Genomic DNA, 25,113 nt, shown 5'->3' with positions numbered 1-25,113 from the left:
CTGCCCTTATGTTCTGTCATGAGTTCTTGATTATTTCCTTTGTAATATAATTGTAGCCAGAACACTTCAATTATATTCATTCTTTAGTGATACTGAAATTAAAAATATTGTTTTATTAACAAAAATCTCTGATAACCCATGTATTACAGCTATGACTTTATGTGAATATTTGGTGATTTTAATATAGAACAGAACCTTTCTGACAAAAAGGTCATGGACTTGGGGTATAGACTGAGACAGTTAAGACACCAAAGCAGGAATTAGTTTTTCTTAATGATGTTCATTTGTTACAAGTTTTTTTTTCTTTTTTTTTTCAGTGGTGGAATTGGGGAGAGGAAAATAGATAAACTTAAAAAAAAAATATTTATGGAATAGTACTTAATGGGTGAGAATACGCATGCTGGTAATTATCTCCTGGCTGTTGTTGAGTCATTTTTCCATCATGTCTGATTCTTCGTGACCCCATTTGGGGGTTTTCTTGGCAAAGATACTGGAGTAGTTTGGCATTTCCTTCTCCAGCTCATTTTACAGATGAGGAAATTGAAGCAAAGAGTTAAGTGACTTGCCCATGGTCATACAGCTAGTAAGTGTCCAAGGTCTGATCTGAATTCAGGAAGATGAGTCTTCCTGACTCTGGGTCCAGAACTCTATCCACTTCAACACCTGGCTGCCCCTAATTATCTCCTTTAAGGGCTCCATTTCACAGGATCACAGATTTTAGAGCTGGAAGGGGCCCTAGAGATCATATAGTCCAACTCTCTCATTTTACATGTGGCACTCATGAGAAGTTAATGACTTACAGAAAAATCAGACAGCTATTCAAAAACAGGGCTAAAATTCAAACCAAGGTCTTCTAATTGCTAAATGATAAGACAAAAGTATTTTTATCTCTTCCAAATAAAAGTCAGGATTTTGAGGAAGGTTAAATGTGATTGGGTCTTAGCCTGTGGGTCTCAATGACTGAAAAGCAGGATTAAAAGCTAGCTATAAAAGAGCCCATAGGTACCCAGAAAGGTTCATGAACACCTACGTCAGTTTATAAGCAGAGAGTAAACTACCTACAACAGGGAAAATGATATTTTAAAAGCCCAAGAGCAGAAGGAATACAGCAGCAAGAGATTCAACAGAGAAGTTCAGACATCAAGCTGGAACAAGTAAGATAATGTGTTAAAAAGGAATTTAATGTACTATATCTAGTGCTTCTCCAATACAATTTAAAGTTCTTAAATTATAGATTTGCTGTACATTTTCATCTTAAGAGCTATTCTTAGAAGTATTTAAAATTCAAATTAACTAAGAAACTTTAAAACTATAAAAAATTACTCACTTTTTTCATTTTCTCTGAAATTCTTAATCTCCACTAAATCAAATGAATGCATGGCTGCCATAATCCTCTGAGCAACATTTGATAGCGGCATTTTAGAGAGGTCAAAGCCTACATTTCCCTCATAATTTTCCATATTTTTCACATAAATCCTAAATATAAAACAATATCTGTGCATTAATTAATGAGACAGTAGGATTATAAACAAAACCGCTAAATTATCTGAACTAAATAAAGTTGTATACTAATACTTATTAATATCACTATCCATGGCATACGTGTCAATTAGCCGCATTACATAAAGTCACTGAGACACTAGCGTAGAGGTTAAGTGACCCAATTACAACATATGATGCATCAGTCAGTTGCACAGCAAAGAATAGAATTTTCAGTAATTTTATGTTTAATCTAATGTTATATTCATTAAATTTTACTAGTTGAAGTACAAAACAGCTAATCTTCCAAGAGCTGTAGAAATATAGATAATACAAAAAGCATTTATATTTGGGTTTGTGTTTCTGTCTCTGTCTCCTCCCCCTCTACTCCACACCCCTCATGCCAGGTACCAACTGCTCATTTGCTTGAGCTCATATTGCTGACCCAGATGGATAACTAAAGATAGAGAAAGATACTAAAGTTGCCATGGAAAAATCAGCCATCTATACAAAATACATTTCTAGATGGTACTAATGTAAGCATGCTAAAAAGTTCATATCATAGTATAATAGAAAGAATGCTGCATTTGACATGAACACGTGTAGGGGCAGCTACATGGCACAGTGGATAGAGCACCGGCCCTGGAGTCGGGAGTACCTGAGTTCAAATCTGGTCTTGGACACTTGACACTTACTAACTGTGTGACCCTGGGCAAGTCACTTGACCCCAATTGCCTCACTAAAAAAACAAAAAAACACACATGTGTATGTCTCTAAACCTATTTTCTCATCTTTGAAAAATGGGAATAACAGCTGTGGTATTTACCATACAGGTTTACTAGCAGGATTAAAGAATATACTAAACTGCTTTGCAAACTTTAAAGCCCTATATAAATGTCAGCTCTTATTATTCCATATTGTTAATAGGGAATGTTGCATGTGTATGTATTTGATTCCTTGGGGGAAGAAGATTGGAAATAAAGTTAGAAAAAACTATAGAAGGAAATCTCTGGAGATGTATAGAAGGACAGTTATTTTAAGCTTGGGGATAGCATTTATTGATTTATTGTTATAAATTATTCAAAAGAGATTAGGATCACAAATCTACTTATTTATCTGATTAAAATGTTAACAATTTTCCTTTTTAATAATGAGCAAGTATAGTAACAAAAAAAAATACTTAGGTTAAAAGAGCTACAGTTATCACCAAAGTCTACCTCACACCTAATTTTACCCTCTTTTCTCATGATTACAGCGTAGAAATCAATAGTTCCATAAAGTCTAGGAAAAAGCTAAAAGAACTATATTATTCCAGATTAAAAACAGATAAGGCATATTCTTAAAGACTATGAAAGCAGATAAGGTATGTTCTTGAACACTGTGACTGTGTCTGTGCCTACTCCAAAATCTATAAAACCACAAGGAACCCAATAGATATAAAAAGTGAGCATTCACTGTCTGTGATAATAAAGATTAATTTTCTTTCCATTGTTTTAAAGGACCCCATGTAAATATTAGATTATTTAAATTACTTAAAATGCTATACTGGTATCCTTTAATATACAGCAACTCTGTATATTGAATTTCACTTCAATAGAATGGATAAAAGGAGAGAACAATTCGATACATATTCCCTGAAGAACTGCTTATATAGACTTCTGAGATTTATTCAGGAGCCTTGTTTTAAGGCACTAAAATATTGTCAACATCTGTACTGCTCCACCAGTTCCAAAATGCCTATTGAACATTAAGAAACCAAAATGTGTGAGCCCCAGAGTTCTTTCCCCTATGACAGTCACTAGTCCCTAAGGCTATAAACACAATGAGAGGATTATTTTATTACCACCAGTGCTAAATTACTAGCATGGCAGCCTCTTCTTCAACCTTCCAAAACTCTACAAGAAGAAGCAGTTATGATGGAATATAAAAAGGAGTGGACCTTGTGTCAGAACACCTGGATTCAATGCCCAGCTTAGTCCTTTACTAATTATGTCCCCTGGCCAAGTCACAACTTCTCAAGGCCTTGTTTTTTTCATCTATAAAACAGGGATAATAATATTAATGCTGTGCATTACATACTTCAGTATTAATGTGAGGATCAAATGAGATAATGCAGGTAAATCACTTTGTAAACCATGAAGTGCTATATAAATAGGAACTGTAATTATTATACTTATAGGGGGTGTTTATAGTAGATTCAATAAATGAAAAATGTTACATAACCAACTGAAGAAACAGTTCTATTGTATACACCAAAGGATATCTCTATAATGCTGACGTGAAAAACCTTTTGATAATTTTAAATGTTTAACTTTTCCATTTAAAAAGACAAAACAAGAAACTAAAGAAATATAACTGAACAGTAGAACATCCCCATTACAATGTAACTGAATGCTTCTTTCCCCCCTTGGGGGAAAACAGAGAAAGGACACCTGGTATTCCTTTCACAAGGCAAAAGTTCCTCTCCTAAAAGCTGCTGGTACTCTGGACCAGCAAATTACAAAAGTAGAAACAAAAAAACTGCCCCTCCCAATATAAGTCAGAATAGTACACATTTTATAACATGAATATAATATTGAATATCTGATTTTCAATAAAATAATTCAATCTTTAAGACCAATAGTTGTAATCTGTTGCTGATGCTCTAAATTCTCCACAATATTCTGTAAATGTTCTTTATCTCTGAAGAAATACACATATAATTCTCGCTCCATTTGAAATAGTTTATCAGTTGCCAAAATTCTTCTCTTTGCCTTTACATTAGCAAGAATATCCATAAGTAGATGATTTAGCTTTATCAAGTGAGAATCAACTTGATGAAACTGCTCCTTTAATTCCTAAAAGAAAGATATACATATACTTCAGTTACATAGAACCTAGACATAATGTTTAGTATTACAAAACTTAATTTAAAGGGAGGCAATTTTAAAGACAACTGTTAGTCCCACAATTCTTCAGCATAAACTATTTTCAACTACAAGCACTCTGTAGTCAAAAGTATTCATTGATTATAATGTGCTGTGATTTGGATTAATCAACTTTTGAGGCACAAAGACTAGAAACAAAGAGTTGGAAGGGATGATAGAAATCATCTGGTGTCAATCTTTTTATTTTAAAGATAAGGATACTGACGCTCACACATGTTAAATGATTTGCTCACAATCACTCCTAGTTAGTGGGAAAGCCAGGCTTAGAACAAAGTCTCTTGACTAGTTCAATGGTCTTTGCCCTGCACAGCTTTGTCTACTTGATGAGTTATCCGAGGTAAATCTTTTCAAATACTTATTAAGAGTATTTCATACTGTAACCTATTGCACTAAATTAAGCTCTTTACTGTCATCAATAGGATTACACAGAATCACAGCATCTTAAAAATGGAAAGGGTCTTAGAGGTCATGGAACGGTCTATATTCTCCTTAAAGCCTAAGTCCTTTCTACAGCATTCCTACAAATGGTAATCTAATATATGCCTGAAGATGACCAAGGTATCTCCCAAGGTATCTCATTCCATTTTTGAACATCTCTAATTTCCTGTTAATTCTAGTCTAACAGGAGCTGTTTATATGCATCAAATGAAAATTCCTCTCAGTTTAAACATGAAGAGTCTCCTGTTGACTAGTCCTTATTTCTCCTGCCTTTATACCTCATTCACCCAGCTCCCCATCACTAAACTTGTTCGTTCTTGCTCATTACACATCTCTAATTTATTCCATTTTATATTCCAGAATATCCTTGCTACCTTTTCAATCCATATTCAACAATTTTTAGTCTCAGTTCAATTTACCTTTTGGAGAAAATTTTTGTTTATTGACCACCTTCATGCTGTGATTATTCTTTTACCCAATATTTCTTCATTATTTATATATTAAACTTGTACTTCAATCTATCATTTTGGACTTGGTATGATGTTTTGCAATTATTTTGCAATATATTCTTAGACACGCCCCCCCATATTGATTGTAATTCAAATGTCAGCAAATTGTGATCTCATACTCTTGAGCACATATGCTTCATCCTCTTTACTGTAATATAAACTTTATGGGCAAAGTCCAAGATGTTGGTTTCTTTCATATAGTCCAACTAATTAGTACAGAACTTAAGGAAACACAAAGAAGGAAACTCCATAACTACCTGTCAACTTAAAATACAAACTAGTTTTCTGATGCAGTGACTAACCTCAAAAACAATGATTCTCAAGCTAATAATCCTGTAATTCTACCACCCCTGACCCCAACTTAACCCTTCACCACTGCCAAATAGTTGCTCAGGAGGTCTATAGGTTAGGTCTATATAACCCCTTAGAAGCTGCCATATTTTCCTTCAGTGTGAGAAAACAAAACAATAGAACAGCATTCTTAAATGCAAACTGGTAGGACATTATAGTGGAAACAGCTCAGGATTTGAAGAGCATCTAAATTTGAATCTCTGCTTAGCTACTGATTTATATGTGTGATCTTAGGGAAGTCACTTCACTTCTTCCCTATATGCAAAATGAAGGCGATAGAGGAGTACCAAATCTAAAATTTTAATACAATCTGTATGAAAAAGTCTCTGTTAAGAACAACTTTAACAAACCTGAATACAGAGAAAATATAAAATTTAAGTTGGAATTTCACTTAATGTGTCTTCTGATATGTCTGAGAATCTTAAGCAAATTATAAAAAAAATCACTATCGTAATGACTATAATAAAAAAATATTAAGGGCCTCCTACATGCAGAAGCCCTGTGTAAAGTCAATACCTACCTGATCACTAAGATAAAGCTGATTTCCTCCACGATACAAAGTATCACAAAGCATATCCCTGCTGTTATTCAGTTTGGACAGAAAGAGAGAATGCTCTTGAGCAGCTATCGCCAGCTGATCTCGTACAGAAGAAACATCTTGCTTTAGTTTCTGAGCCACTTTTTCCAGGCCTTCATATGTTTTGAACAACTCTTGTTTCTTATTTTCCCCTTCTAAAAGCTGATAAAGCCTAAACCAGTATTTTAAAAGAATTATCAGATTAATAGGAACATAATTGTAAAGTCAACATTTTGTTAAATGTAGAACATTATATTAGAGACTATTTTGAGGATGGCTTTTGGGGGGGGGGGCAATGAGGGCTAAGTGACTTGCCCAGGGTCATACAGCTAGTAAGTGTCAAGTGTCTGAGGCCAGATTTGAACTCAGATCCTCCTGAATCCAGGGCCAGTGCTTTATCCACTGAGCCACCTAGCTGCCCTGAGGATGGCTTTTTAAATAATCAATTCATCTGTTACTGAATCAGACTAAATCAAGATAGCTAAGGCAATATGAATATTACACTAGTCAGCTACACTATTCTAAATAACTGCAATATATGAATACCCAGATTCCATTTTCTACCAAATCTTAGATATAATTATACCCCTCTTCAAACACTTACTAGCTAATAGGCTAATCACTTAACCTTAGCCTTGGTTTCATCATTTATAAAATGGGGATAAAATACCTGCATTAATTACTTCATAGGACCATGATGAAAGTATCTTGCAAAAATTCAAGTACTATATAAATGTGAGTTATTATTCTTTTTTCTGGAATTTTATGTGAGTTATTATTATTAATTCCATCCCAGATAAACTGACTTAAAATACAGTAAAATGAGCTGTCCTTTCACAAGTAAAATTTGGCTAAGTCCTGGATGATGCAGTGGATAGAGTGCCAGCCTTGGAGACAGGAAGACCTGAGCGTCCAGCCTCATACATTTACTAGCTATGTGACCCTATTTTCTCATCTGCAAAATAAGCAAACTGCCTCAGTATCGTTTGTTTTTTTTTGAGGGGTGATGAAGGTGAAGTGACTTGCCCGGGGTCACACAGCTAAGTAAGTGTCAAGTGTCTAAGGCTAGATTTGAACTCAGGTCCTCCTGAATCCAGGGCCGGTGCTTTATCCACTGGGCCACCTAGCTGCCCCTCTTTTTTTTCTTTTTTCTTTTTTTTTGGGGGGGGGGGGTGTGCCCCAGTATCTTTACCAAGAAAACCCCAAAGGAAGTCACAGACAGTCAGGTATGGCTCAACAACGACAACACAATCCTCTACAAAAGATATTGTCTTGATGAAGCACACACAAAGTCCACTCCCAGGTTTCAACAAGCTTCTAAGAAAGGTAGTGTACTTCCTTTGACATGGGAGATGAAGAAAACAAAGGCAATCACCTTCCAGATACATAACCATGAAGGATTGTCCTGTCCTCTTTCAAAGAAACAGACTTTGTTATAAGTCTGGGAGTTTTTAAAGAGCTAGTAGGAACTGTAGAGAACATGTCAAAGGAGGCAGATGAGGCACAGAAAGCAGAGGTAATTTGTTCATGGTCACAGAACTAGTTAGCAGATGGGCCAGGACTAGGGTAGAAATTAACAATTCTTTGCTCTAAATAATTCAACTTGTCTCCAGTTTTCATGAAGCAAAAGAGCTAGCAAGATTTTTATAACAAACTCTTCACTACCAATTACAGTGGAATTACATTTGGACTCTAATTTCTCAGTTCTCAGTTTGCAACATGAAGAAGTAGATATGAAACTAAAGAGAACCAAGAAATGATAAGCAGTGGGACTAGACCAAAAACACCATACTTCTCAGGCTAGAAATGACAATTTTGAGGGTATTGAGGGACTGATTCTTAAGGTCCGTAAGAGAGGACAGGATGTCAAACCCTTAGAAAAAAAATCTGAGACCTTGCCTACTTTTCCATCTCTATAAAATATTCTTTTTTTTTTTCCTTTTTGCAGGGCAATGAGGGTTATGTGACTTGCCCAGGGTCACACAGTGGTAAGTGTCAAGTGTCTGAGGCTGGATTTGAACTCAGGTCCTCCTGAATCCAGGGCCGGTGCTTTATCCACTGTGCCACCTAGCTGACCCAAGTAAACTCTTTCTACTAATGAAGTTCACTCTGAGAGTTCTCCAGATCGGTGGTGTCAAACTCAAACAGAAATGGATCCCTGGATCAGTTCTGCTGCATACTGACTTAGAAAACCACAAATTAACATTAACTATATTATGTTTTATTTTATTTTGTTAAGCATTTCCCAATGACATTTTTATCTGTCCAACTGCACTGGACTGTAGGCCCTGAGTTTTGTAACTTGCCCAGCATCACACAAGAGATAAAACTTAAAAATCAGGTTAGACTGGTTTCAAGACCAGTTCTCTACCCACTATATTATGCTGCCTCTCATGAGAAAAAAGTTTTTCCACAAATAATATACTAGAGCAGATATCTTTATAGCCTGACAATCAACTGAAAGGTATAGAGATTATAAGATCCCACTGTTTGTTGCCTATAAAAGGTCCCTTAAAACATCAATGTAACAGCATAATCATGACACGTACCTATGAGTAGAACAATCCTTGGCATCAATAGTATTCCTTGGATGGGTCTGCTGAGATATAGATGGATCAGCTAACATTTCTAGTCGTTGATGCAGTATAGTATTACTTTGACTAAGTTCTTGAGTTAAGCTTTCAAGTTGCCGGTGAGTATCCCGATGCTTTCTCAATTCAATTTCATATGCCAGCTGTAGAAGTTCAAAAGATGCCTTCTGTTTTATCAGCTGATTAAGAACTAATTCTTGTCTTGATGTATAATAGTCTTGTCTAGCAAGCTGTAAATCAAAATCTCCCTTCACAACTGGCATATTCAGTAATTGAGCATTTTCTTTTACCACAGCAGGCAATGTTTTATTATTCAGTTGGCTGATTTGTTCTTCAAGTTTTAGTATCTCACTGCTGAAGCTAGAAATTTTAGCCTCAAAGTCTTCTTTGCCTATAGCCTACACAAAGAAAAGCAATATATTTATAAACCTTTAGGAACTTCAAAAACAAACATTTTTTAAAACTTCTCATATTCCATTTTGACTTTCAACCTTTGCCGTCATTCAGTGTGTGCTCAGGAAATGAAAACTAATTTTAATATTAAACTAAAGAAAATATGATTATGGAGGCAAATATACTGCCATATATAGTCAGGCATTCTGAAAACAAACTAGTTAGAAAAAAATATGGAACTGGAGAAAAGGCTACTTTGATACTGAATATTTACTTTTTAAATTGTTTTGTTAATAGATACAATAATACTACAAACTAATAACTAACAAGGTCTGCCAGGATCTGTTTCAATTAAGAGACATGATCCTTTGTAATCAGTACATTAATGATATACAAAATGGAAACCAGCTAAACATTTTAAAATACTTTGTTCTCTAAAGGAAAGAACTCTTCCAGGAAAGCTAGTCTCCTACATCAATTAACTGATTATAATACTTTTTTGAAAAACACTATTAGAATCTTTTTAGATGTTGTTGGATATAGTTACTATCTTAAAAACAGTGACACATTAAAACTTCTAGTAAATATGCCTATACATTTAGCTACTATGTAACAAAGGTCACTATAGAACTGAGCCACAATGTACAATTTTTTAAAATCACCACCACTCTTTTTAAAAGGTAAATTTCAGTTCTGCCCATATCTGAATGTTCACAAATTCCAAGTTAGCAGAGTTCAAACTGATGAAACTTGACTGAGACGAGTTATCATGAATGTTTCTGGTTTTAATTAATATAGGGGTAGTCAATTGTTAATCACTTTGCAAAAATAATGTGACAAAACTCAATGCCCCAGGGATTACAGAGAGGTAAATATTCTCATAAACCGCTGGTAGAATTGCATATTAATAGAATCTCCTTGGGGAACAAACTGATATACATAAGAGGCACAGAAATACTCATGCCCTTTTGGTCCAATAAGCTCTATTGAGAATACACTTTATAAAGAAAAAGGGCAGCATGCTTGCACACACATACCATTGTCATTTCTGATTACAAAGAACTGGAAACTACTTAAATGTTTAATAGTTTGCAAATGGCTAAACAAGCCATAGTATATAAACATAGTGGAATACACTACAATGCCATTAAAAATGATAAATTTGAGGAGGCTAACAAAATTTGTAAATCTATTCCATAATGTAAATCATAGATAACAAGAAGACTATACATACTATGACCATATAAAAATCAAAATGTCTATAAAAATATCAAAATTAGTTAATGGAATAGGAGATATATGAGTAATAAACATGCCTTTATTAACACACATTATGTAGAAGTTCATTTTAAACTGTGAATAGATATTTATTTGGTTTTGATGTTTAAAGTTAAGTTCATGATCACTGTTAAATTTTCAAATACTTGGCATATAGTGGCTCTTCATTAGACAAACTGTCAATAAGGAAATACAGTTATCTACTATCTCCCCTTTTAAGTAATTTGATAGTATTTACAACACTCTTCTCCTTAAATGACAGGATTATTTTTCAACTTACCTTGTTAGCCAGGGTTTCAAGAGTCTCCTCTGCCCATTTTATACGTGACTGAAGGCTACATTCATTTGCTTTCAACTGAATTAACTGATGTTGGACACAAACATAAGCCAGCTGCAGCCTAGCCATCTCAAGCCGTCTCTCCTCACGGGCTTCGTTATCATCATCACAAATGGATGGTGTTTGTATATCAAAAAGCTGAAAATTTTCTTCATTTGAACTTTCAACTAGCTCCTGTATACCTTGAAAGAAATGCTTTTTGGTATATAAGGTTAATGCTACCGTGCTCTGTCCTTCTTGGCTTAAGTATTTTTCCAAGGCAAGTTGAGATAAAAACACTGGTGGAGTTGTCCCTTGCTTTGTCTCTGAACAACCAAAGAATGATGTCAATTTCTCAACTCCATCGATAAGATTTTGAAGTTGATTAGTTATCTTGGTATTTACAGCATTTAGAAATCCTTGACTCTCCTTCAGATTTTTAGCGACTTCTTCTTCTTTAGCATTTAACTGGCGTGATCTATGACTATTTGCTGAAGCTATCAACTGAAATTTATTACGACGCTGAATTTTTAGGTTTTTTAACTTCTGAAGAGCTTGGAGTTCAGTTTCTAATTTTTCTAGCTCAATTCCTTCCAAACTAGATGTTTTCAGATCAGAAGTTTTACAAGTTTTAAGAACTTCATCCAGTGCTTGTTCTTCTAGGATGGGCTTGCCAGATTTTTGAAGGGTGCTAAAAGCTTGCAGTTCTTTTTCAGTCAATACATGCTGTTCATTCACATTTCTACAGAACCACTCCAAAAAAGGTTTATTTTCAACAGTTTCAAACAACCACTCAAAATCTTCTCCATTAAGATTATTACTCTTTGGATAACCAATTTTTTTTAAAGTTTCCACAAACTCATTTCCACAACTCATGTCTTAATTGCCAAAACTTCGTTATGAATGTTTTTATTATTCTGATTTATATGTGTGCATGTGTGTGTATATATATATATATATGTACATATATATTTTTTAATCCAAGCAACAAGTACACAGGATACTGATTTCAATTTAAATCCATGGACACACACACAAAAAAAGGTTTTTCTTTAAAACTACAATATTTGCTATGAAAAAAAAAAAAAAAACAGGTATTAGATCACAAATGAGTAGGCTAAATATCCGAAATGAATTTGTGCATTAATAACACATTGTTGTTACACTACTAACTACTTACCTACATAGTGGATAATAATAATAATTTGATGGAAATTAACTCACAAATGTGGCTCTCCCAAGTTAAGTTCATCTTTAAAAATTAACCAAATAACCCAAATCTTGCTATAGCTAAATTTCCTCAAATATAAGAGTAGGATATAATTTATGAATAATTAAATGCATATAAAAACACAGTTCCCAGGAATTGTGAATAGGGACCAGAATTCAATACAAATATCAATAGTAGTATTATTCATAACAATTATAAATATCAAGCTAATCTATGTTATGATCTGAGAGGGCATGATAGATGACACAACCCATTTCAGCTCCTAATAGCTACATCACTCTCCAGTCAAAATTTAAGATCTTGGTGTAAGGTATATTATTTTTTTCTGATAATTTGAATGGTTTACTATAGTAGAAACATAAAGCAAATTTTCACTTAAAGTTTCCTATCACTTCTACGAATCCCTTCTTGATTTCAATTGTTAGGGTTGTTCCCTCCTCAAATTACACCTTGGGGCAGCTAGGTGGTGCAGTGGATAGAGCACCGGCCCTGAAGTCAGGAGGACCTGAGTTCAAATCCGACACTTAACACTTACTAGCTGTGTGATCCTGGGCAAGTCACTTAACCCCAATTGCCTCACCCAAAAAAAAAAAAATTACACCTTGTATTTATTTACCTGTGTATATTTTTTATCTCCCTAGTAGAAACCTAAGTACCTTGAGGACAGAGGAGGCTTCTCTTCTGTCTTTGTAACTTCAGCACCTAGCACAGTGGTAGGAGCTTAACATTTGAGTTGAATTTACTACCAAAGAGAGTCTTTTTTTTATTAAAGTACAACCCAAAAAATCACTTTAATTAGGGGGGAAAATTACTAAAAAATTTCCTGCATTTTATAGTACAAACATGATTACAGTTTTGAACTTGGCCTGAATTCTCATTTGACCCCTGAAAGTTCTCCTAAATTCTTAGTATGGACCACAGTCCTCTACAATATCATTTCAAACTACAGAAAGTGTCATTTCCACACCCGTTCCTTAAAAAACAACAAAACAAAAAAACCCTTGGATTAAATGTTACAACAGGCATTGGAAAACTTAGATACTACTATTAAACATATTGTCCATAAATCAATTATGACCAGGATCAGTATCCCTAAAATCTGTGTGCTTCGTATTATAGGGGAAAGCAGGCTAATGGTTTGAAAATCCCTCAACTTTTAAGTTCTCAAAATTGAAAACATGCAGGAATTGAAACGATTTTTAAAGTATATTACTTTCAACAAATGATCAGAAGTAGCTCTAGTTACTTTAAGAAAAAATACATAAGGCCTATATTCTGAAAGAACTGGCCTATGTATCCTAAGATACCTTAGAAGAAAGCATTTTCTTCATCCACATGTATAAAGTACAGTTAAAGCAGATTCAACAAACACTTACTAGGTTCCTGCTATGTGCAAGGTACTGTGCCTAAAACTGGGAATAAAAAGACACAAATCAATACTTCCTGCCCTCAAGGACTCCACATTCCACTGGAAGGATAAAACTGTATATACAATTAAATAAATACAATGTAACCGGGGGCAGGGGGGCAGTGGGAGGGGGAGCGAGGAGTATGGAACCAGCAACTTGATGACTCAGGAAAAGAACTCTAAGAGGTGACTGCCTAGATGGGTCTTTTAGAAATAGCAGGGTTTCTAAGAGACAGGGGTAAATAGCTAAATGTCTCTCAGGAAAGGACAAGAAGCCATGCTGTCACAAGGAGAGATGGGATGCTGAACTTGGGTTTGAATAACACACTTAATTATCTTCTACTCTTCTGAGGTACCCACACATCCTATTTTCCCAGTTTTTACCCCTTCATCACCAACCCCTACTGAGATAAAACACAAGCAGTCCCATCATATCTTTCCTCAAGGCCACTGATGAACCCATGCCCCACTCCTTCTAGAATTTGGGTAGTTCTGTTTGTTCACTCACTCAAACCCATAGGGACCTTAGCAAAATACATATAACAAAAAGGTAAATTTGTATGACAGGTGGATCAGTCTTAAAACTAAAACAAAATGTGAAATCTATGCATACTATGGCTCAGAACTTATACCCCAAAATTAGTTACCTTTCAGCTTGAAGTGTCACTTTTAAATTTTAATTTATACTTTACATGTGTGTTTTTCCAAACTGTAGATATCTTCAGGAGAAAAAAAAAATCCCTGTAGAAAGAAAAAAAAATTATTTAGTGTCTTTTCCCCCCAGATACTCAAAGAATTTTAATCTACTTATTCTTGAAGGTTTTCTCACTTAAGTTTTTTGGCCACCTATTAAATATTCTTCCTATGAGAACCTACTGCAGTGACCCTTAAACTATTACTGTTAATTCACTTCATATTTCATTATTTTTAGTCTATGACCTTTCTTACGTTGTTTCAAAGGATATGTTTGCTTCTCAGAGTTCTATAATTGCAAGTGTAGGGGCAGCTAGGTGTCGAAGTGGATAGAGCACGGCCCTGGAGTCAGGAGGACCTGAGTTCAAATCCGGCCTCAGACACTTAACACTTACTAGCTGTGTGACCCTGGGCAAGTCACTTAACCCCAATTGCCTCACTAAAAAAAACAAAAACAAAAACAAAAAGCAAGTGTAATCCTTCCTTCCTCTCGGAAATGTAAATTAATTGATATTGCTTGCTACAAAATATATTCATACATGTTTGAGGTCTTGATGGCTCAGAGTGTAAATAGCAAGTGTTTCTGTTTTGGCCAGAAACCCTGAGGGTCCTCCCCTTACAAATTCATTCATTTATTCATTCATTCATTCATTCATTCATTCATTCATTCATTCATTTATTTATTTATGGGTAGGTGAAAGAGGCCTTTCTTTGCCTAGTTTCTTGCCAAGCCTTTTAATCACTGAATGAATGTTGCTTGGACAAACTGAGACCTGGGAAAGACCTTAGCTTAAAAAGGCCAGGGCCTCCCACTACATCATCCAGGACCATCTCCAATCATCTTGATCTATATCTTACCACAGGGCCGAGCCAGCTCTGGAGGAGTGAGGTTAATGATTTTGCACAGCCCTGCCTCACTTAAAGCCAATTCACTGAAAGTCATGACATCACCTCCTAAGAGGTCATGGTCCTTTTTGAAAACAAAGGACAAACAACAATATGCATGCATATATCCATTTACATATGTATAGCTATGTGCATACTTAAAAGTCTTTTTCCCATTATGATTATGATATATTACAAGTTTATTATTTTAGAAGTTTATTCTCCTTTGCCTAGCAAATCTGGATTACATTCAGATGCAGAAGCCCTAGAGAAAAAAGTGTTAAGTATCTTAATCAGACAATTTACTCCCTGAAACCTAAATACCTGGAAGAATATTTAGAGCTCACAGGTGGACTGAGGCAATATAATACTACCAAATTGAATTTATATTTTAATGTCACACTAGTCAAAGTTCCAAAAGAACATTTAATAAAAATTAATAAAATTCATTTAGAAAAAACAAAACACCTAGAATATCAAGAAAAATGATGAAAAGAGGTAGGAAAGAAAAGGGAATAGTACTTCCAGAACCCAAATTAGATTATAAAGAAGCAGTTATCAAAACCATCTAGTATTGACTAAAAAATAGATCAATGAAACAGACTAGGGAAAATCAGAAACAATGGAACTCAATCCAGGTGATAAATGGAAAACATAAATTACTTAGGAAAGAACTCTCTATTTGGTAAAAAAAACTTCTGGGGACACTTGGGAACACTGGAAAGCAGTCTGACAGAAATTAGGCTTAGACTAACATTGTACCCCATATTCCACAATATATTCCAAATGAATAAAGATTTTTTTTTAAATTAGAAGAGAAGCAGATCACATAACTCTCATATCAATGAGTAGGAGATGTATTTTAAACCAAATATAGAAAAGAGTAAATTACAAAAGATAAAATAGATAGCTCTGATCACATGAAACTGAAAAGCTTCTACACAAGCAAAATTAATGCACCTAGTTGATAAAAAGGGAAGCAGTTATTGCAATAAAAAATTTGTACCAAATTTTTCTGATCAGGGTTTATTATCTAAGATACATAAGCAATTAACAGATATGGATATAATCAATTTCCCAATAGATAAGTGGTCAAAGGATATGGACAAACATTTCTCAAAAGAATTTTTAAAAGTTTTAACAACCACATGAAAGAAGGTTCCAAATTGCTAATAATGAGAAATGCAAATCAAAACAACCCTAAGGTTTCACTTCACATCCTGCAAATTGGCAATGACCAAAAATAAATAAATAAATAGGTGATAAGTGATGCTGAAGGGGTTGTTGGAAGATAGGTATATGGGTGCCCTGTTGGTAGAGTTGTACAAACATTTTAAAAAACAATTCAGAATTATGCAAATAAAATGGCTAAACTATTCATACCTTTTGACCCAGAGATTGTGAGAAAATAATGGGATTTTGGGAGGCCCCCCCACTTGAGGGAGCCCTGCCTGACTTCTTTTAAGGCCAGCCCAGAGTAAGTAGAATTGCAAAAGTGTAGATTGACCTTCCTAGGGGCAGCTAGGTGGCACAGTGGATAGAGCACTGGCCCTGGAGTCAGGAACACCTTCCTGACCACCTAAAGGAACTTAACTCAGCCGGGCAATTCCCCCAAGTCATGTCAATCAATGGACTGGCCAATTAGCTTGGATCAATATGCAGTGACCCACCTCTACTTGAGAGAGGATAAAAATCCTTAGGGTGAGGGGGGTTGCTGTCTTCTCTTCCCCGCTCTTCTTGCTGAGCCTCTGTTGCTGTCTTCTCTTCCCCGCTCTTCTTGCTGAGCCTCTCCCCATCCTGGGATTTTATGCTGGGCCTGGGATGCTGGAGGAGGCAGCCATGCGCCTCCCCCCCCCCCATCTTTTCTACCTGGGTATGTAGGGATTCTAATTCTGAGCAATGTGCTCTCTCTCTTTACTAACATTTAATATGCTTTAATAAATGCTTAATGCCAAAGACTGGTGCTATAGCCTCTAATTTATAAGTAGCAATATATTAGAAACCCCAGCTAAATTCCCTAAAACCTAAAACAGAGATAGGCACCCCCACATATTTTCAAACAACACAAGATTCCATTACAAGGTTTATGTCCTAAGGAAGTCATAAGAAGTCCTTATATACACCAAAATATTTACAGCAGAACTTTTTGTGTAGATGCCCAGTGATTGGGGAATGGCTACAGAAACTGTAGTACGTGAATGTAATGGAATATTACTGGGCTATAAAAAATGATGAATGTGGGGCAGCTAGCTGGTGCAGTTGGATTCAGGAGTATCTGAGTTCAAATCCGGCCTCAGACACTTGACACTTACTAGCTGTGTGACCCTGGGCAAGTCACTTAACCCCCATAGCCCGGGGGAGGGGGGAATGAATTCGAAGTTCTGCATGAACTGAAGCAGAATGAAATTTTTTAAATGAGCCAAGAAAAAAGCATACACAATGACTACAAAAATAAATATATGTGCAAAGAGACACATACACACAAATCAAAAGTTAATATTGCAAAATTATAAAGAACAAGCATGGCTTGAAAGAAAATATATGAAAAAATACTCCCAATGCATCTGTTTGCAGAGGTGGGAGGTTGCCAAGTGTTGCACACTGCACATATTTTCTGACTTTTTTAATGTATTGAACAGTTATGCTGATTTTTCCCACTTTCCTCTTCTTTTTCTTTTCACATCTTAAAAAAATACTATTTGTTATCTGAAATAGTTTTCTAGGAGGGGGAAAGGTAAGGATACTGGGGGAAACTATGGTGATGTAAAAATCAAAAGATATCAATAAAAATTTATATGACAGCGAGAGCAAGAGAGAATGAGAATGCAGGGCCATCCTAACACTGGTCAGGAAATGTAAAGGCAGAATTCTCTGGGAAAACATGCCCATATTAACCATTACTATCCTGTATAATATCTATGTAAGTTTAACTGCTTCTTACTTCGTTTTTGCTACTCTCCCTGAAATATCAGGTTTCTCCAATTACAGCTTCATAGAGAGGTGTCATTCTGAGGCAAAACCATCCCACAGCATCTAATATCATATTGTTGGTCAACCTTGAGTAGATTGGGAAAAATTCTAAATTCCATATTCTGATTTCCTTCAAAAATTTATTATGCTCAAATATCCCAAAAGCACAGATGTGAAAGTAAATATAGCATATAACACACTGTTCCCTTGCCACCAATCATCACCATTCTAGAACCCTTCAAAACAGCATCCTTAACATACGTCAAAAGATGGGTCCTTCAAAAAGAGGGGAAAAAACCACCTATTTGTACAAAAATATTTATAGCAGTTCTTTTTATGGTAGCTAAGAACTGGAAATCAAAGGAATACACATCAATTGGAGAATGGTATATGATGGTGATAGATTGTGCTATTAGAAATGACAAGCAGGATGATTTCAAAAAGGCCTGGAAAGACTTGTATGAACTGATGTATAGTGAAGTGAGTAGAACCAAGAGAACACTGTACACAGAGACAGCAATATTGTTTGATGAAGAACTGTGAATGACTTGACTATTCTTAGTAATACAATGATCCAGGACAATCCCAAAGGACTATTGATGAAACGTACTATCCACCTCCAAAGAAAGAACTGATATTGATTGAACACAGACTGAAGCATACTATTTTTCACCTCCTTTCATTTTTTCTTTTATTCAAGTTTTTTTTTTGGTACAAAATAACGAATATGGTAATGTTTTACACAATTGCACAGGTATAACCCATATTTGATTGCTTGTCACCTCAGGGAAGGAGGGATAAAATTTGGAACTCAAAACTATAAATAAATTTTTTTTTAATTCAAAAACAAAAAATATATAAAAAGATGGGTCCTTGGGGCAGCTAGGTGGTGCAGTGGATAAAGCACTGGCCCTTGATTCAGGAAGACCTGAAATCAAATCCAGCCTCAGACACTTGACACTTACTAGCTGTATGACCCTAGGCAAGTCACTTAACCCTGATTGCCTCACCAAAAAAATATAATAAAATAAAAAATAAAAAAAGATGGGTCCTTTCCTATACAAAAAAGTAAGGATGGGAAGCTGTCTTGGGAGCTGTCACAGCACCACCACCACAACCTATATCTGGATGTAGATAGGAAGGACAGCAGCATTCCCCACCTCCATCTCCAACCATATGTAAAGAATATTCTTCAATAAATCTCACTTGGAAACAAGTCTAGTGCATGAACTTTCTCCATTTCCCTTTCCTAGTGTATAATGAGTAACCATATTATCAACTCATTTGGAGAGTCTCTAGCCATCAAATATAGGAATTGAAATAGGAGAAACTAATCAAATCTTATTTCTTAAAACTCCTTAAACTTACAGGGCCCAAAATGTTCTTAAAAATATGAATCCACCCAAAAAAGGCACAAAACTTAAAAAAAATCGTTGTTTCCAAATATAACCTAGAATGTAGAAATGTATCTTAGTCAGTTTTTCAAAGGAAAAAGCAAATTTTCGGTCTCAGTCTGCTGGGGAGCCCAAAACCTTAGTAGGACATGAATTTTAGACACTTCTAAACAGATGTCAGGGCTGAAACAATTGTAATTACTATTTTAAAATTTTATCGTCCATTTTGCCCTTCGTGCACCCAAAATACTTGGCAAATTATATGGATGCATCATTATTAAGATCAGCAACTCAAAGCCATAGATAAAATGGAACATATTGTCAGGAGCAATTTTTGGCCAAAATTTCCAGTCACTGTGGAAAGTAATCTTTTGCAGTAAACATTTCCCTCCCCCCCAAATTGTATTTGTTTGAAACTAGTTTTATAGAACTGTTTATACACACACACATATATACATACATACATATACAGAGAGAGAGATGGTCCTACATATCCATTTGTGTACATTTTTAAAAGCCATTATAAATATTAATATACTAATGCTTTTCAACCAATAGGTGAAAATACTTTAGAGGTAACTCCTTTTAGTATTTTAGTAATTAAATTTCCTATCATGGTATAATAGAAAGAGCACTAGATTTGACATTAAAAGGACCAAACTGCTACTTACTACTATGTCTCTTTCTACCTGTCAATTAGCTTTTTCTTTAGATATTTGGATACTTAGCTGTTGGGTGTAATATTTATTGTCAAAAATAGTTTCATTATCTACGGTACCTTTAAGCAATATGTAGTTTTCTTTTTTGTACCTTTTAACTGTTCCTATAGATGTGGAAATTGAAGGCTAGCAGACTAAACTGGTTTGTCCACATCACACAATTAATGGCAGAATTGGAAATAGATTTCAGACAGTAACTAGGTACTCTACAATTTGTTCAATCACTGAGCAAAATACTTGAGGGCCTATGATGTTCAATGTACTGTACTACGAATTCATTTCCTTTATCATCACCCAAAGATGATTCCCAAATCTACTCACCTTTCCTTTGAGCTCCAATAGCTTATTTCTAGCTACCCACTGCAAAAATGTCCTTGTGATTTCCCCTACCACCACTTCAATTTTTAAAAAACTCCCACTGCAGGAGTCCCTATTGCTAAACAATTCATTCTTTTTACAACGCTGGCTCAAAACCTTGGAATAACTTTTCTTTTGCCACCCATTTCCAAATAGTCACCAATCTGTGTCAACACAACTCCCAACCTTACAGTATTTCTCAACAACATTCTCTCATCTGAGAATTCTTACTATAATTGTAGTCAATATCACATAATTTAGAACTTAATTGCTTAATAAATATCCATTCTGTCCCTCCCACTAGATTGTAAGCTCTTTGGAGAGAGGGGGTAAAACAGAGTATAAAGTAACAAAAAGAATTTATAATGAACTTCAATCAGACCTGTAATTCAAGTCCTGATTTCTGTTACTTATTAGTTGTATGACCTTGAGCTAGTCAGGTAATCTTTCTGAGCCTCAGCTTCTTTATCTATAAAATGGATAATAATTCCTTTCCAGCCCATGTCACACAAACAGTAGGAGGAACATTTGTGTTCCTTTAAGAATTCAGAGGATCATAGGATTTAGAATTAGAAGGGAATTTAGATATCACCTGGTACACCCAATTTTATAGATAAGAACACTGTCTCAAAGAAATTAAGTGAATTATGAACCAGGAGTCTTATCAATGTTCAGCTCTACCACTTTGTGATCTTAGCCACTTTGAGACTCAGTTTCCTCATCTCTGGTACCAGCCCTTCCTACTTCACAAGGTTATCTTAAGAATTAGTACAGGAATAAGGGGCAGCTAGGTGGCACAGTGGATAGAGCACTGGCCCTGGATTCAGGAGTACCTGAGTTCAAATCCGGCCTCAGACACTTGACACTTACTAGCTGTGTGACCCTAGGCAAGTCACTTAACCCCCATTGCCCCGCCAAAAAAAAAAAAAATCAGTGATATATGAAATTAGAGGGTATTTTAAGGATATATTTCCAACTATCTTCCTTACCCCAACTTTAAGAGATTACTCTCAGGGACAGCTAGGTGGCACAGTGGATAGAGCACTGGTCCTGGATTCAGGAGGACCTGAGTTCAAATCCAGCCTCAGACACTTAACACTTACTAGCTGTGTGACCCTGGGCAAGTCACTTAACCTCAATTGCCCCACACACACACACACACAAAAGCGATTACTCTGTTTCCTTACCAAAAAAAAAAATAAACAAAAGTATTTACCTGGGTATCTATTATATAGTAATGATAAGGCTGGAGAGCTAAGACCTAAACACCAATCATGAGATGCTCAAAGATCAAGAGCTAGAAGGGTCTTCATAGGCTATCTAGTTCAAAACCCATTACTTTAAAGATAAAAGAAACTGGACCCAGGGAAGTGAAGTGACTTTCCCAGTCTGACAAGTAGTAAACATCAGAGGAAGGGTTTGAATCCATGGAGTTATGTTCTTTTTCTCTGGCTTACACAGTATTTTGTATCTCTTAATAATCAATAAAAAATATTAAAAGCCATTACTGTGAACTTATGCTCTATTTTATGAACAGTTATGAACTATTAGGAATAGTTTTATATTATAGCAGCTCCTGTGGAAAAGGAACTAGCCATCACCACCAAATGTCAACTAATTGCCACTCACAGGACTGGCAAGCCAGCTTAGCAGAAACAGCAAGGAGAGACAAGAAAAAGCATGCACCAGGCAAATTAAAATATCAGTACCACCTTGACCTCCATCTCCCTTCAGACCTGATGGAGATAGCCCAGAATTCTCAATCCAAGAGCCTAGGAAGTAGCACTGCTTCTAGTTCAGTATCCTAAGCCATCATCCTACAAAGCAACCCTAGTGGAGATGCAGTCTGACAATTGCTCCTTAAGTACCACATGTACTTAACCTGAGTGGAAATTCTTGCCAACAAAGTTTTTGGCACTATCAAATAGTTCAACAATAAGATGCAGTTATCAGTAGAAATTACAATAAAGAAGCATTGTCACTGCACCCTAAGGACCAAGGGCCTTTACATCTGACCTGCTGGTTGGCATAGTATAAATATTTGATTGAATCAAACAATTTGGCATGTAATCAACTGCAAAACTGTGTAGTACAGAAAATGACATAGCCTCCCCCTACAATGGGCTTATTCTTCCTGTCATTAGCCAGTCATTTCTGAGAAGTAACATGCTCAAGACGAAAAGCAAAAACCCTCTTCCCTTTCTTCCTACAGAGCCTAAACCCCACTTATTACTAACCCCTGCCTCCACCAGAATCCCAAAGAGGGTAGGGCTGATAACCAAATATGCATTGGACACCCAGAGGTTATAAAGACTACTTTACAACTTAGATGAATGAATGTGAGTTCTCATTGTTGATGCCAGCTTCTCCAAAGCACCCCAAACCCTTACTAGCCAAACAATAATATCTCCCCTTTCGATAGTACCTTTAAGGTGTACAAAGCCCTATCTTGGCAACAATCACAGCATCTCAAAACTGTCAAGGACCTCGGAGGTGGTATCTAGTCCAACCTATATCTGGACAGGAATTCCCTCAACAATGATCCTCATAAAGAATCATCCATCTTTCATTAAAGAATCCTAGGAACAAAAAGCTCATTATCTCCTAAGGGGGTGGATCCACTTAAGAACTCTTTAGGGGGGGCAGCTAGGGTGGCACAGTGGATAAAGCACCGGCCCTGGATTCAGGAGAACCTGAGTTCAAATCCGACCTCAGACACTTGACACTTACTAGCTGTGTGACCCTGGGCAAGTTACTTAACCCTCATTGCCCCACAAAAAACAAAAAGAACTCTTTAGGAAATTTTTCCTTGAGGGATCGAGGGAGAAAATTTGCAACCCCAAATTTTTTTTTAAATAGATGTTAAAAATTGTTTTTACGTGTAACTGGGGGAAAGGATAAAATATTTTTTAAAAGAACTTTTCCCTTATCTCAAGCATAAATCTAGCTCTTATAAAACTTAAACCCACTGCTCCTTGTTTAGCCATCTGGGGCCAAGCAGAGCAAGTCTAATACTTTTGCCTCTTGACCTCCCTTCCATCTGAAGACAACCGCCTGATCCCTAAGTCTTCCTCTTTTCTGGGCTAAGCCTTCCAGGTGCCACAACATCTTCGAATCACATCCTTTCCACGTATGCTGCTGCCAGCAGCCAACGGGCCCGCTAGCTGTAAGGGACAGAGACTACAGGATGGGGTGACAAGCAGGGAAGGGGAGGTGGGAGCCAGGCGGAGAAAGGCTCCAAACATTCGACTCCACCGTTCCAGCGCGTCCCAGGGACTCTGCCGCGTGTCAGCCAGCACGTCGACTGTCACTGCCAGCGCCGTTTCAATCTATCTAATAAGCGCGTCATCTGTGCCTTTATCCAACAGCACAGAGCCAAAGGACATTAGGGGGAATGGAAGCTACTTGGGGGGCAGAATTGTCTGTTTTTGTCTTTTTAATCTTCAATTCCAGCGCACAGAAGGAGCTCAGATGCAGGAAGCACTTAGCACAGAGCCTGACGCATAGCGGGGCGCTTAATGCATGTTCACTGACAGGAAGGCAGATCTCCAAGCACCTTACGAGCCTCTTCGAGCTGTCGGGCCGTCGGTGATTACGCATTCAGGTTTCTAGTAACAAGGCCCCGCCGCTCAACCGACCCTTCCAACCGCAACCCTGCCTCAGGGGAAAGCGCTTGTCGCTCCCCAGGAGCAGAGAGGATATACCTCAGTCCCGCGCGGGACACTTCAGCAACAAGAGTCACTCACCCTCTCACAGATCCCGCGGCTCTCCAACCGTCGTTCCTCTGGCCCGCACTGCCTCACGGGAACGCGGCGACACCGGCCGACGGGCGCAGGCGCGGGCGCAAGCGCAGTCTCGGAAACACGCTGACGCGCACACACGCCTCGCCTCCGGAGGGAAGAGGAGGTAGGAGGGAGAGGTCGGACCTCCGCGCGCAGCCATATTGAGGAAAGTAAGCTGGGGAGAAGGGAAAGAACCAATAGGCGGGAAGGGGGCGGGTCTGAACGCGCAGCCGTACTAAGGAAAATAGGGAGGACGAATAGACACCCCCCCCCAACTAAATCCATTCAAGAGTCTGATTTCTGCGCAGGTCCTCAGTGTTCTCAAGACTAATAACTGATGTGCTGTTGAGGTTGAGACTGGAAGAGATTTCGTGCACGGGAAGGAGGGAGGGTCGTGGGTTTGTTTTTGGTTTTTTTACCCTCTCCTCCCCTCGTCCTGTTTCCAACATATTTACCTAAGATCGACCTTCCCAGCCGTGATGAATTCGGACTTTGACTCATTCTCTTCCTAAAACTGAGGGTGGAACAGAATTTCCCCTCATTAGGGTCATTTAAGATGAGCAAGGCCCTTCAGACCTACGAGGTCTTCAGTGAAGACCCTCCCAATCCAGCCATCATGAGAGCACTATGGTGTGTGTGTGTGTGTGTTTGTGTGTGTGTTTGTGTGTGTGTGTGTGTGTGTGTGTGTGTGTGTGTGAATCACACCAAACTCACGGGGCCTGGAATTGTACCTCCCAACGCCATCTCTCTCCCGCAGCTCTGCTTTCTGTCCTGTTATCGGCCACGTTTTAGAGGAGCGCACTGAGTCGGAGGAG

General features: G+C 37.0%; 2 protein-coding genes across 4 annotated transcripts in view; both read right to left on the bottom strand.

The window, feature by feature from the left end:
• Positions 1-1,502, bottom strand: part of POLN (DNA polymerase nu) — a 345,265-nt gene extending 343,763 nt beyond the window's left edge. Inside the window, exon 1 of the mRNA XM_043972229.1 lies at positions 1,328-1,502. Coding sequence (XP_043828164.1) covers positions 1,328-1,502 — 175 coding nt within the window. The remainder of the gene's footprint in view (positions 1-1,327) is intronic.
• Positions 683-24,363, bottom strand: HAUS3 (HAUS augmin like complex subunit 3). 3 transcript variants are annotated; one of them, XM_043970268.1, is made up of 7 exons: positions 24,263-24,363; positions 14,146-14,239; positions 13,398-13,502; positions 10,824-11,929; positions 8,831-9,270; positions 6,225-6,453; positions 683-4,316 (listed from the first exon to the last, which is right to left on the bottom strand). In XM_043970268.1, exons 4-7 carry the CDS (start codon positions 11,733-11,735, stop codon positions 4,083-4,085), a joined length of 1,815 nt encoding a protein of 604 aa, XP_043826203.1. In that variant the 5' UTR covers positions 11,736-11,929; positions 13,398-13,502; positions 14,146-14,239; positions 24,263-24,363; the 3' UTR covers positions 683-4,082. The 3 variants fall into 3 exon arrangements, with proteins under 3 accessions (XP_043826203.1, XP_043826204.1, XP_043826202.1); XM_043970267.1 differs by having other exon boundaries at positions 825-4,316; positions 13,467-13,502; XM_043970269.1 differs by lacking the exon at positions 13,398-13,502.
• Between the last annotated feature and the right edge of the window lie 750 nt (positions 24,364-25,113).

Source organism: Dromiciops gliroides, chromosome 6, assembly GCF_019393635.1.
Source record: "Dromiciops gliroides isolate mDroGli1 chromosome 6, mDroGli1.pri, whole genome shotgun sequence".
In the NCBI taxonomy this organism is placed as follows: Eukaryota; Metazoa; Chordata; class Mammalia; order Microbiotheria; family Microbiotheriidae; genus Dromiciops; species Dromiciops gliroides.
Note: the sequence above shows the minus strand (reverse complement) of the source record. Positions and strands in the feature narration are given on the sequence as shown.

What these genes read in the sequence shown, in the direction of transcription:
- HAUS3 (XM_043970268.1), bottom strand. Translation starts at nt 11,735, where the DNA reads ATGAGTTGTGGAAATGAGTTTGTGGAAACTTTAAAAAAAATTGGTTAT. An exon ending in AAGGATTGTTCTACTCATAG is followed by an intron (nt 6,454 to 8,830) that starts GTACGTGTCATG and finishes ATACTGGTTTAG; the next exon opens with GCTTTATCAGCTTTTAGAAG. An exon ending in AGCTTTATCTTAGTGATCAG is followed by an intron (nt 4,317 to 6,224) that starts GTAGGTATTGAC and finishes TCTTTCTTTTAG; the next exon opens with GAATTAAAGGAGCAGTTTCA.